The sequence below is a fragment of the Passer montanus genome, unplaced genomic scaffold (genome assembly GCF_014805655.1).
Source record: "Passer montanus isolate IOZ18808 unplaced genomic scaffold, ASM1480565v1 scaffold41, whole genome shotgun sequence".
NCBI classification, from domain to species: Eukaryota; Metazoa; Chordata; class Aves; order Passeriformes; family Passeridae; genus Passer; species Passer montanus.
In genome coordinates, this window is record NW_024368930.1 from 6,902,452 (window position 1) to 6,916,167 (window position 13,716).

Genomic DNA, 13,716 nt, shown 5'->3' on the forward strand with positions numbered 1-13,716 from the left:
CCCCCAGGCTCAGACAGGAGGGGTTTTGGCCCCCGCAAGGTGCAGGGTTTTTCCCTCCTGCAGCCCAGCCCTCAGAGCAGGCTGTGTCTCCCCAGATTTCTGCCTGGGGGTTTTTCTGGTGCTCACAGCCTGGAGCAGCTCCAGGGGGTCTGCAGCCCCACCAGCACTGTGCTGCCTTTGCTGGGACTCAGAGGAGCATCCCTTGATGCCCTTGGGCGTGAGACAGATTGTTCCACTCTCCCTCCTCTCTTCATAGGTGCTTGTTTTCAAATTTTCCCAAATTATTTCGTTTTGGTGCAAAGCATTTTATCTGCATCAATCAGCAATCGGGCAGCACCAGAACCTCAGCTGTGTCTCAAAGTTTTCTTTTTTTTTTTGGTAGTAGAACCAGAACAAACAAAGAGCTCCTGACCCCTGGACTACAGAAAGTTTTATTCCAATGACCATGACCTTGTTACAGCCAGAGGATAGGAATACCCTGTCTGTCTGCTGGCCCCAGCCAGCTCGGGGTCACTGCTCTTCTTTCACTGCCAGCCTGCACTGAGTGCTTCAAGTAAAGGTTTGGAAGTGAAGGCACAGAGGGAATCTGGGTGATTTAGCTGTGGATGCAGAGCTCATAGCATGGCACAGTGGCATGGCACAGTGACCCCAATCAAGGCAGCGCTGGCGTGGGAGTCAGCCACGGAATCCCACGGCTTCCCAAAAGGGAAACCTGCAGCTCTGCCCAGTGCCAGGCTTGCTGCCAGGCCTTGAGAGATAAACGGAGCGGGTGCTTATCCACCGAGCACGTGTCTGACCCGATGCACACACAGCAGTAGGATTAGATGGCTCCTTCATGGCTCAGCAGCAGGTGGATGATGTGACACTGGGATGGGAGCTCTCTAAGGGTGTGCTGGGACTGTGGGTGATGCTCCAGCCACTTCCAGCTCAGTGTTTGTTGTCTGCAGCTCCAGCTGGAGCAGCAGCCTCAGCACTCCCTGCTCACTTTGTCCAGCACCGTTTATCCCAGAAAAGAGCAAAGCATACTTAAATAAAAATGCAGAAGCAATGCAAGATTTGCCTTCCTGCTCCATTGTCCACTGGACCTCAGCTGTAAATCCTGCTCTTCCCTGGCATTGCCAGGGAGCCAGTCTGTGGTGGATGCTGGCCAGGAGCCCAAGTTGGGTGCTCAGCACGAGGCTGGTGGCTTTTCTTGGCAGCACACCCTGCCCAGAAATGTGCCCTGGCATGTTCCATTCACCCTGACCACGTGGCCCAGCCACCAAACCCTGCAACATCATCCCAGGGTTGCTCCTGGCCTCTGGTTACCCGGGAGACTGATGGCAAATGCCGGAGCTGGTGGCTGGGAAGGGCAGTGAGCCGTGAGTTGCCTTCCCAGCCACCAGGGCCGAGCTCTCCCAGCTGGATATTTACCGAGCTGTCAGCTGGAGAGATGCCTGTTCCAGCATGCCCATCTCCCAGCCTTTCGTGCTGCAGCCCAGGAGCAAAGAGGGTGGTTGCAACATTAATTAATTCCAATTAATCTTTTGTGCTACGGGGCAGATGGGCTGGAGCTGGGTTCCTCCCGCTTGGCGTGGGGCTGCCTGGCCAACTCTGGGAAGAAAACAGGATAAAGAAAGAGAAAGTTGGCAGGAGGGACCCAAGGTGGGGCAGGTGCTGGCAGCAGAAAGAGGAAGTTGGATCGTGTGTCCATGGTCTGGAGATCAGTGGCTGCTGTGGGGACTGTGCTGGGTCCTCTGGAGCAGTTACTGCTTTGCCACTTTGGGTGGTAAATGCTGATGGTCTATAGGGACATCAGGGACCAGGCTGAGCCCTGCTGGGAACCAGCACCACTCAGCAGCCTGATCCCTGAGCAAAACCCTCCCCTGGGACCCGGGCTGGTGGGGGAACAGAGCTGAGGAGAGGGTGCTGAGGCCAAGGTTACCTGGGTGAGGTTCCTGGCTGTGCCAGTGCCTCTGTGTGCACCCGCCAGGGACTGTCTGATGTTTGCTGCTAAGTCACTTGTTCTTGTTCCTTTGTCAGGCTTCATGAGCTCGCACCGATGACTGGCAGGTATGCAGTGAGCTAGGACAAGGCCACTCGCTCCATGGCACCTCCTCCCCACGGCATCACCTTCTAAGATCTTCCCGCCATTAATTTTGCCCTGCTCAAGCTGCTGCCAAAGATGCCAACAGCCAACGGCCCAAAGGTGCCACTGGGCAGCCTCCAGCAGCAGCTGGAGCTGCTCCTGGTCTGCTCCAAGTGCAGCGTGAAGGAGAACGAGATCACCTACCACCCTCAGGAGGTGGAGCACAAGTGCATGTACGAGATCCTGCTGGCGCGCTGCCGCAGCCGCCGGAGCAAGGCATGGAGGAAGGTGTCCCGGCGGCCCGGCTTCCCCAACCCGGCGCGCTACGCTGTCTGCAGGTACTACGTGGTGGGGCTGGGCTGCAGCAGGCACAAGAACCAGTGCACCTTTGCCTGGAGCGTGGAGGAGGCCATGGTCTGGAACTTTGAGAGGGAGCACCAGCTGGAGCGGCGCTGGCTGAAGGCGGCGGTGCTGCAGGCGCAGCTGGGGGGCCGCCCTGCCGCCCCCCACCTCACTGCCGGCGCCGCCAGCGAGATCACCAGCGAGTTCGGGGGGTACTTCCAGGAGATCTGCAAGCGTTGCTTCTTTGGCTGCCCCCAGCGCATCACGGTGGGCGGCTGCGGGCGGCTCTGCGAGTCCCACCGCTGCTGGGACCCGCTCCTGGTGCACGCGGTGCTGGACAGCCAGAAGAAGCAGCAGTACACGGCCATCCGGCCCTGCCCCGAGTTCATCGAGACGCTGGCCTACTGCCGCTTCGTGTCGCGGGGCCGGCCCTGCAGGCACGGCCCGCAGCGCTGCCAGTACGCCCACAGCGACGTGGAGATGGCCGTGTGGGAGGCCGAGAGGGAGCAGGGACTGCTGCGCTCCGACCTGCTGCCCTCCGTGGGCACCGGCAGCGCCAGCGGCAAGCCAGCGGCGCCCGCGCCCGTGTACTTCTACTGCCACGTCTGCCTGGTGACCTGCAGCTCGCAGGAGAGCTTTGAGAACCACTGCTCCTCCATCGAGCACGTGCAGATGCTCTCGGCCGACAGCTCCATGCAGTGGGTCCACCGCGCTCCACCGCTCGGGCTGACCAAGTTCTCACTGTGCAGCAGGTAAGGCATCCAGCAGGGAAGAGGGCAGGGGCAGCAGGGAGCTGCTGGCTCCCTGAGGATCCCCATGCCACCAGGCACGGGTGGCACCTGGAATGCCTCTCTCCTGACAGAGCGGAGGTGTGTGAGATGGGGAGCAGCTGCACCAAGGCTCATTCCAAAGAGGAGCTGCAGGAGTGGATCCAGAGGGTGAAGGTTTCTGTGAAGAAAAAGAAGCAAGCCCTGAAGGATGGGCTCTTGTCCTACCAGGACCGGCTCCTTGCTGAGTATCGGATGTGCTCCAACGAAGTGTTAATTGTGAGTGGTGGGCACAGGGTGGGAGCGCTTTGGTCCAGCACATCACAGGAATGCTCTGGTGTGAGAGCTTGGGAATGGAGCCCACTGCTCACCTTGCTAATGGGGATGCAGAAAGGGATGTGGCATCCTCCTTCCTTCATCTCTTTGGAGAGAGCAACCTGAGAGCCTGCTCGGGGTACCTGAGCTATGCCGTGGGTCCTCTTGCTTCCCAGGGCTGCTGCGTGGAGCAGCAGTGGGTGAGGATGGAATATGAGGAGGTGCTCTTGATCCCTCTTGGGAGGATGTAGCGTAAAGGCAAGGATGAAGATGGCACTGTGAAGGGCTTTGAGGTGTGTCCCTGGGATGCTGCCTTCAGTCCCTCTCCTTTCATGACTCCCCACAGATGGCTGAGCATGTCGAGGGTGTCCAAGTTGTGTGTGAGCAGCCTCTGCAGGTGCAGCTGGAGGACAGGAAGAAGAAATACCAATGGCGGTTCAAGGTCCACTCCCAGGTAAGCTCAGGCCTTTGGAGGGTTTTGTTTCGTTGGATTTTTTTTAGTTATTAATTCTGCAAGGGAAAGAAGAATGGGGATTTGGGGTGTATAAATGAGGACATGTGCTGGGTACGCAGGAGCTGCTCAGGTGGTGCCTGCACTGGGGCTGTGTGCAGGGGATGCAGCCACTGTGTCTCCTGTCTTGTGCAGTGGTCCTGGGGCAGACCTGGCTGCTCTCAACACCTCCCCTGTATTATCACAAATAACATTCAGCTGCTTTCCTGACCAGGATTTTGTGGATGTTGTGGGCAACAGCCTGTCTTCTCCATAGCAGATTTCCAATTTACTGCACACTGGTTGATACTAAACTGAAACCTCTGAGGGGTTCTCTGAGACCTTAGAGTAATTGCTGTGTGATTGCATGAGGAATAAACTGTGGTGAGATTGACACAGAGTTTGGTTCCTCTAGCAGCTTTTTCTAGGAAATGCTGCTGGAGCACCTCACCAGCTGCTGGGACTGACCAGGATTTTGCCCTCACTGTGTCCCTGTCTTCTCCTCAATGGCAGATGCAGCTGCAGCACGTGGCCCTGCTGAAGCGGGACCCCGGAGTCAACTTCTACTTCTCGGGGAATGGCCTTTCCCGGGGCCTGCAGTACATTTGTGGGGACCACGTGGCCGCCGTGTCCTCCTCGCCCCGCGTGGTGCAGGTGGAGGTCAGCATGGAGTGCTGCGTCCTGGGCATCTTCGAGCAGTGGGTGGTCTTCGACTTCGGCAGGCGCCCCGTCCTCATGCAGAAGATCAGGGTGAAGGTGGGCCGGCGGGAGACGCCCCAGCACGTGCCCAGCACCAGGGAGAGCAGCCGCCCTGTCAACTTCGTGCGCTGGGACCGGGGCAACCGCGTCATCGTTCCCAGCGTGCCAAGGACTGAGGAGGATGTGGCTCTGCTGGCAAAGTACAAACCTCCTGCTCTGGCACTGGATTACCAAAGTGAGAGCGGTGCAGCCGTTCCCATCACCCGGCTCAACTATCGGGAGAGGATGCACAGCTTCCTCTTCCGTGAGGAAGAAGCTGAGCAGGCTCTGATTGCCAAGTAAGTGCCAGGTGTGACACTCCTTTTGGAGCTCCCCTTCGCCTGTTGCTAACCCCTGGGGCCATGCAGCTCCTGGGGTCTTCTGTCCATTCTGGGTTGGGTCTTGTGGTGCCTTCCCAGGAAACTGGAAACCTGCCAAGAAGGATGGCTTGCTGGGTCTCATCCTGTGGCCATGGATTAGCTAGAGCATGGTTTCTGTCTGTATGTGCTTGGGGGGCTGACAGACCCTCTCTGGGTGTAGGTGGCACTCCCCTCTCCATGGAGGAGGGCTCAGCAACTGACAGATCCTTTCTCTGCTCTTCATTTGGGTGTTTCCTCCTTGCAGACTCAACCTGCGTGTGCTCATCTCGCTGACCCCCATGCTGCAGAGCCTCTCCATGGGGGCGAAGTTTGCTCACTCTGGGGAGCTGTTTGCTGAAGTGCCTACCCCTTACAACCTCTCACCAGACACGGACGAGGGGTACCTGCTGAGCAGGTCTGTGCCCACCGCCTTCCTGGCGCTTGACCCACCTGTGGACAATCGGGTTTATGAAGTTTTTGTGGAACATAAAGCCACCACGGAGAAGACCATCTGGCTACAGATACCAAGCAGATGCTGCTCGGAGCTGAACTTCAAGGCAAACACCTCCCACCAGGTGGAGATCCAGTTCCAAATAGACCAGCTGCTGTTCCGGCAGTGGCACCAGGCTGTGGACCGCCTGTTTGATGAGAAGCTGGTCCTGCCAGATGTGGCCAGTTGCTCCATCCCCTACTCCCTTGAGTCACCACAGAGAGGGAACAGCAAGCAGAAACAAGCCATCTCCTTCATCACGGGCCGGCCGACCACCAGCCGGCAGGTCCCACCTCTGCTCATCTACGGGCCCTTCGGCACAGGGAAGACATTCACCTTGGCCATGGCCACCTTGGAGATCCTCAGGCAGCCCAACACACGGGTGCTGATCTGCACTCACACAAACAGGTTAGCAGGGAAGAGGCAATGAGAACTGTGGGCAAGCTGGTGCATTGCTCACTGCGGGGGTGAAGGGGAGTCAGGGTGTATGAGACAGAGTTGAGCTGCCCTTTTCTCAGTGTGCACTTCAATTGCTTGTTTAAATAAATTGTCAAATTTGTCTTAAACTGCTCTACTTCCTGCTAGGAGGAAGCCTGGCATGGGTGGAAGTCTTTGTGGAAGAGGCAACACAGACTTATAGAATCCCTGAATGGTTTGGGTTGGAAAGGACATTACAGCTTGTCTTGCTCCTAACACTTCCCCTAGATGAGGTTGCTCCAAGCCCTGTCCATCCTGACCTTGAGCACTAAACATATTCTTGGCTCATTATAAAATAGGAATGTGGCTAGAGAGACAGTTTTCTCCAGCCTTTACTGTGTACTGCAAGAAGTAGAAAGCTGCTGCCTGACCATGCTGGGATAATGTTGTGCTCTAGTTGCCCTTGAAGCCTCTTTGGCTCTGTGTACATGCCAATTTATTGACTTTTCCAGGGAAAGTTTGGGGAAGGGAAAATGCAGATCTGGTCTGAATGCCACTGGATCTGCCTTCCGAGAAACCAGGCCAAGACTGTTAAAATTAGAGCAGTTACACTGAAAAGAGTGTCCACATCTGATCCTGCAGGCTGTTACTGCCTCAGTTTTTAATGCATAATAGATGGTGACTGCTAATCTTAGCCTGTTCCAGGCTGTTTGCTTGCACGGAAGCTTTTCCTGTAGGTCTTGTCTCACCAAGGGTTGGGGAAGCTTTGCTGTCAGAGGAGAGCTCCTTGTCACTTGGCCCTGCACAGCATCAGGGCCACAGGTTTTGTTGGGCACATCACATTTTTCTCTAAGAGTGTCAAGAGATGTTGTAGTCTCAAATACCAATTCCTATTTTAAATCATGCTGTTGAAAGAGGCTGGGAATTGGTGGCTGCGTAGGCACAGCTCCTTTGTGCAGTTGTGAATGTCTGCTGTGACAAGTGTGGTGTCACCAGAGCCAGGAGAGAAACTGGATGTGTGTTGCAGAATGATGAGAGAGAACTCTGCATCACAGAACTGAAGAACAGCACCAACGATTCCTTTTCCCTTTTGTTCCCCTCCAGCGCTGCTGACATTTACATCCGGGAGTATTTTCATAACTATGTGACCACGGGCCACCCGTGGGCCGTTCCCCTGCGGATCGTCTCCACCGACCGGTCCGTCAGCGTGATGGACCCCATCACCCGCATGTACTGCTGCCTCTCGCCAGACCAGCGCTCCTTCCGCCACCCCACGCAGGCCGAGATCGACAAGCACCACATCATTATCACCACCTCCATGCTCTCCAAGAACCTGAAGGTGTCCCGTGGCTACTTCAGCCACATCATGATCGACGAGGCCGCGCAGATGCTGGAGTGCGAAGCTTTGGTTCCGCTCTCCTACGCCGATTTCAAGACCCGCATTGTCCTGGCTGGGGACCACATGCAGATAACCCCAAAGCTGTTCTGTGTTGGGGGTGGGCAATCTGCTGATCACACCCTCTTGAACCGGCTCTTTCAGTTCTACCAGAAGGAGAGTCATGAGGTGGCCAAGAAGAGCAGGATCATCTTCAATGAGAATTACCGCTCCACTGCCGGCATTATTGAGTTCATCTCCAAGCACTTCTACATCGGCAATGGCAATGCCATCCAAGCCAGTGGGAACATCCCAGCCCACCCCGAAATTTATCCCCTCGTGTTCTGCCATGTGTCTGGTGTGGCTGAAAGGGATATCTCCATGATTTCTTGGCAAAACGTCTCCGAGATAATACAAGTGATTGAGAAAGTGAAGGAGATCTATCAGAGGTGGCCAGATGAGTGGGGGGTCCGGGATCTGAAGAAGATCTGTGTGGTCTCTCATGGGACACAGGTACCTGGAGGAATCCTGCATTCCAACTGAGGGGGCTATGCCTGCACTGCTGACTAAACACTCCCTAAGGAAGACCCTTTTAATCTTTTTATTACTACTTGTGCTAGCAAAAATAGGAAGTCTGGGGTCTCATGTGCCTTCAGTGTTTTTTTGAGGCACTCTCTATTTAAGTGGAGTGTCCTGGGTGGTTGAAGCAGAGATGGTGGGATGGCTTAAACACTTCTATCAGCATCTTCTAGGGAGGTTAATTACAGGGCAGTGGGAGCTCTGGCTGAAGTCAGCCCAGATGTGTGGCTGCTTTCAAGTAGTTTGGGGAACCTGCACCTGGTGATGAGGGACTCTGGTGTTTGGTGGATGGCATTTCTGAGCTGAGATCAGCTGTGCCTCTTTCTTGCCAGGTTTCTACAATAAGACAAGAGCTGAGGAAAAAGCAGCTACAAGATGTGATGGTGGAAAATTACGAAAATTTGCCAGGTTTGTGTTTTGTGCAACAGTCCCTCATGCCTGGCTGCATTTTGGGGTCTTTTGTGTGAGACTCATACACAGCTTTTGCAGTCATGCTGGTGGACATGGGGGTCCCTAGCAACTACAGCCACAGAGTAACAGGCAGGGGGAAGAGACACTTGGGCATTAGCAGAGGAGTTTCCAATATCTTTACATTTTCCTCCTTGTTAAAATGCAAAATATTGGCTATTGTTGTGGAAAAATACCTCTCTGGGAGGTGCTGCCAGGCAGAGCTCCCCTGCCCTCTCAGTGTCTCTGCCACCACCGCAGTCCCGATTAGGAGGGAGTGCCTGGAACTCCTCTGGCTGATTTCCATACCTTTCTGGTTGGTAGAGCTTTGATTTTGTCTCTTCCTGAGTGAATAAGATTTCACACTGAATTAAATCTGCGCCCAGCTGTCAACTCATTTCAAATACGTGGACTTTGCTTTGTAGGAGGGTACAAACCCTGTAAGTGCCATGCCAGAGACTTGAGTATGTGTGAATCATGTGAGGCCCTAAGTACCAGTGAGGGAGGCTAGTGACAGAAGGGAATTGAAACCAGGATGGGTACCAATCACAGGACAGCTCACTAGAGGAGGAGTCTCCTGCTCTGGATGACAAAAGAGGGATAAGGCTAGTTTTGCCCTCAAGGACTTAATTTATGACTCATCTGTGTTTTCATTATTTTTTTTAATTGCACAGCTGGGACTCCTCGTGGTGAGAATAACTGACCCCAGGGGGTGTTTGTGATCTCCACACCCTTTCTTTGCAGCCTCTTCCCAGCTCTGACATCACTAGGGTGCCTCTTGTTGGTTGTTATTTGTTTTGTGATCAGCTGAGCTCTTCCTGAGGGGAGAGGGATCCTTGCAAGTGATCACTGCTCTTGTTCCTGCAAGACCCTCAGTTCCCCAGGGAATTTGAGATTCACAGCAAACTCTACCCATGTTTGCAAGGAGGGGCTGCTGGTGGCACTGGGCATGCTGGGCTACTCCATGGGTAGCAGCTCATGGCTGCACTGGTGCAGTGCTCTGCCTTTATCCCACCTCCAAGCTGTCCTTCCCTCCCTGGTGTGTGGGTGGTGGTGCCTTGTGATGTCCATCCTGGTTCATGCACAGAGGGTCTCACGATCCCCAAGAGCTGCTTTACTCACGTCAGGTGACCCCCATGTTTCAGCCAAGCAGGGTGACATCAGTCCATGGCCATGTGACACAGTGTAGACAGATGGCAGCCAGGCCTGGTCTTCCCTGCTGGGTTCTCGTGAGTGACTTTTCCCTTGTCCCCTCTGGTGCAGGGCGTGAGTTTCGGGTCATAATCATCAGCACGGTGCACACCAGCGAGAGCCTGCGCGTCTCAGCCTCCCACCACCTCGAGTTCTTCAACGAGGCCAGAGTGCTCAACACCATCATGACCCGGGCTCAGTCGCTGGTGGTTGTGGTGGGGGACGCCGTGGCCTTGTGCTCCCATGGCCAGTGCAGCAAGGTGTGGAAACGGTTCATCCAGCAGTGCATCGACAAGGAGAGCGTCTTCCCGGAGAGCCTGACAATGGCTCAGATCAAACAGGCTGCGTGTGACAAGGAGAGCTGGAGCAGGAGCGTGGAGGGGGACGAGGAGGACAGCGACACGGACTCCTCGAGCTCTGAGGGTGAGAGCATGAATGCAGATGATCCCATCCTCCAGGAGCTCTTAGATGAGAGCAAGAACATGCTGGTGACAGTATCTGACGAAGGGCTGCTGAATGTGAAGGCCGAGGCTTCAAACCAGTGGAAAGACAAGTGGGAGTACGTCAGCTTCTCTTCTCAGATGATGCAGCAGTACCTGCATATGCACCCCCAAATGTACAAGAGGTGTGAGCTGATCAAAGAGGCATTTGACAGAGCTTCTGCCTTCACCCTCAATGACTCCCCTGCCATGAACATCCAGATCAAAGGCAGAGTTAACTGTGGGACAGCCTTCACTGGGGACGAGGTGCTAGTGGAAATCCTGCAGAACAGCACAGGTGACAGCAGCAGCCACCGCCCACAGGGAAGGGTGGTGGGCATCCTGAAGCGCGGTGAGAGAGAACGGACCTTCATCTGCATGATGGATGAGTTTGATCCCCGTGTGATGATACCCATCGATCCCACTGTCACCAAAATATTCGTCCCAGGGCTGAAGGAGAAACCCAATGTCATCCCCATCCGCAGGTTTGTCAATGGGAAGTACAGAGTGGTCAGCTGTGAGAAGATCAGCCAGGAGACAAGGAGGTGCCAGTTCTTCTGTGTCCAGGTCATCTCCTGGAGGGAAGGGTTTTACTACCCTTTGGGGATAATAACAGAGATCCTGCAGGCAGCACTGACTTTGGAAGAAGGCTTAAAGATCCTCGCCTTGGAGTATGGTTTGGAGAACAAATACCCACCTGCTGTCACCAGAGAGTCAGCCAAATACGCCTCCAACAGCAACATAAACCTCGCCAAGGAAACTCGGAAGGACTGTCGGAATTACGTGACCTTCACAATTGACCCCCAAGGTGCCAAGGATTTGGACGATGCCATCAGCGTTAGGGATCTTGGGCGTCACTATGAGATTGGGATCCACATTGCAGATGTGGCTGGCATAATTCCCAAAGGCAGTGCCTTGGACCTGGAAGCGAAGAAACGGGGTGTCACCTTCTATGCTCCCAAGCAGGAGCCTCTGTGCATGTTCCCACCCAAAATCAGCCAAGACATCTGCAGCCTCCTGCCACAGAAGGATCGACGGGTGATCTCCTTGTTTGTCACCGTAGAGAAGGAGACTGATCAGATGTTAAAGGGAATCTTCACCCTCTCCGTGATCCGCTCGGACAGGCAGCTGTCCTACGAAGAGGCAGAGCTCTGCATTAAGAACTGCTACAGGGGAGCAGAGGAGGCCCTTCGTTTTGATACCCTGGAGGACTGCATTGCTGTGGCTTATCACTTCTCCAGGATCCATCGGAAGTTTCGGCTACAGGACGACTGTTTCTATGACCGGCTGGATGAGGAAAGTTCCCCAGGAAACAGGGGGTCCCATCAGATGATAGAGGAGTTAATGATCATGTTCAATAGTTTCGTGGCCGAGTTCCTCACCAACCAGGAGGTGACCAGAAATGTCACTCCTCTCCGGTGTCAGTGTGAGCCAAGTCTTCAACAGCTGTCACACATGAAAAACAAATACAGCCACATCATTCCTTTGTCCATTCATCTCTTGCATCACCTGGGAGAAATACCTCCTGACCAAGACTCCCCTAAAAATGTGGAGTTCAGTCTTCTGGGCCCCATCTGGGAGCACCTGCAGTCAGCTGCCAATGCCCGTGACTTCCAGAAGATGCTCGACCTCATAGTCACGGATGACATCCACCCAAAGCTGGCCCCTGTGGTCCTGGAGTTCAGGAGGCTGCTCAGCCGCTCCTACTTCTGTCGCTCCAACTCCACTGTGCAGTCAAAGGCAGGCCATTACTCCCTGCACGTGGACTCCTACACCTGGGCCTCCTCTCCCATCCGCCGCTACGTGGACGTCGTGGTGCAGCGGCACCTTCACTCTGTGCTCCACAAGAAGCCCCTCATCTATTCCATGGACGACATTGAGTTTCTCTGCCACGACTTCAACAGGAAGAATAGCCAGGCGATGACGTATGAGAAGAAAGCCCACTCCCTGCAGATGGCCAGCCAGCTGAAGGACCAAGTCCTGCAGAAGATTGCCTTTGTGGTGGATATCGAAGAGATGAGCAGGTTTTTTAAAGCCCTGTTTCCCCTGAACATGGAGAGTCTTCCAGATCCACAGAGAATTAGCTACAGGTCCCTTCAGCTGATAGAGCAGCCTGTGTTCATCCAGCAGCGGAACAGCATCAGGCTGACCTGGAAGAGGAGGATGTACTCTGCAGAGACAAAGGAGCAGAGCCTGCGGGAAGGACCCCTCCGTGACAAGAGTGTCACCCTCTTACGCACCCAGACGTGGCAGGAGGTGCTGACAGCCATCAGGAACGAGGAGTTCGACAGGGCTGCATCCCTCCTGCGGCAGAGCAAGGAGCTGTACCACCGGCACATCGGCTGGGTGCGGAAGAGCTCCTGCTCCCACTACATGGAGTTGTCCCTGGAGCTGAGCGCCGGTGACGCGCTGTGGTTCCAGCTCACCACCGACGTCAGCCGCGGCTTCCTGGTGCCCTTCGTGCAGCTGTGGTGTGTGACACCGGGCTTTGAGGTCTGCCTGCAGCACATGGAGAAGCCAATCGACTGCTTCTCGGCCTACGCCACGCTGCAGTCCAAGGACAAGTACAAGAACACGACGGAGTACAACAAGGTGTGGGTGCCCATGAGTGCCATGGAGTCTGCGTCGTGTGCCGTGGCTGAGAATGACTCAATTGTCCTCCATGATATTAAAATAAAGTGGGCAAAGCAAAGGACAAGCAAAGGACAGCTGCAAGGGAGCTTTGTGCTGAACAAGAAGTGGTTGGAGGACTGCTCCATTGAAGTGGACTTCTTCCATTGTTACCTGTGCATTCGTTTAGGTGGGCTGAAGCTTCCCAAGAGCCCTCAGAGTGATGAGGAATGCCTCAGCCATGGCCTCCAGAACCTGTCTTTGCTTGACAATGGCAAATCAGAGAACAAACTTGTGGTTGATCCCGATACCTACACCTGGGTGGCTCACGGGGTCACGGAGGAGTTCAATGATGACGACAAGTCAGACAGGTCTGGTCATCAGACTATGAATTTTTACATCCACTATATGTCTATGGAGACCATCCCTGTGGAAATCTCACAGGATTCTGCGAGGTTCACAGTGGAGCTCATCCCAAAGATGCTGCCAGACATGTAAGTGGGCTCAGCAGTGTGCTCTGGTTAACCTGGCTTCCCACAGGACCCCTCTGCTGCACCCCAGGGGCTTTCCTTACTGCTGTGGCTGATCCCCTATAAAACCTGCTCTTATCCCTGCTCTGACCAGCCCAACTGTTGGGCTGTGGGTCTTTGGGGGTGTGGCAGCACACCTCAGCTCTGTTTTCCAGAGAGTCTCATGCTCTTCTGGTTGTCCCTGAGAATGGGGAGATAGGGGAAGGTGGCGAAATTTCCCTGAGCACCTGCTTCTTGTATTACTGGCTTGCTGCAGTATGTGTTTCAAAAGGTCAAGTGGGGCCCTGGAGTGGGATTTGCTTAGTGGAAGAGTTTTCCAAATCATTCCCATTTGTTGTTGCTGCAAAGCAAGTTCTGCTCTTCTTAAATCAGAGCTGATTTTGCCCTTCCTCATACACAGCATAGGCTGCTATGCACCCCCAGTGCTGTAAGCTTTCTCAGGGCAGGATGTTCTTCCTTTTGCATTGTGAATTTTAGGAAACATTGGAAGCTAATCCAGTAAAAGGGTGTGGGCCATAA

General features: G+C 54.6%; 1 protein-coding gene across 3 annotated transcripts in view; it reads left to right on the forward strand.

Annotated features, from left to right (window-relative positions):
* HELZ2 (helicase with zinc finger 2) overlaps nt 1-13,716 on the forward strand; it is a 29,621-nt gene that overhangs the window by 7,093 nt on the left and 8,812 nt on the right. For all 3 annotated transcript variants that reach the window (XM_039719463.1, XM_039719465.1, XM_039719464.1), the window contains exons 2-9: nt 2,023-3,162; nt 3,273-3,456; nt 3,839-3,946; nt 4,496-5,019; nt 5,345-5,977; nt 7,091-7,874; nt 8,273-8,348; nt 9,651-13,161. In XM_039719463.1, coding sequence (XP_039575397.1) covers nt 2,165-3,162; nt 3,273-3,456; nt 3,839-3,946; nt 4,496-5,019; nt 5,345-5,977; nt 7,091-7,874; nt 8,273-8,348; nt 9,651-13,161 — 6,818 coding nt within the window. In that variant the 5' untranslated portion in view covers nt 2,023-2,164. The remainder of the gene's footprint in view (nt 1-2,022; nt 3,163-3,272; nt 3,457-3,838; nt 3,947-4,495; nt 5,020-5,344; nt 5,978-7,090; nt 7,875-8,272; nt 8,349-9,650; nt 13,162-13,716) is intronic.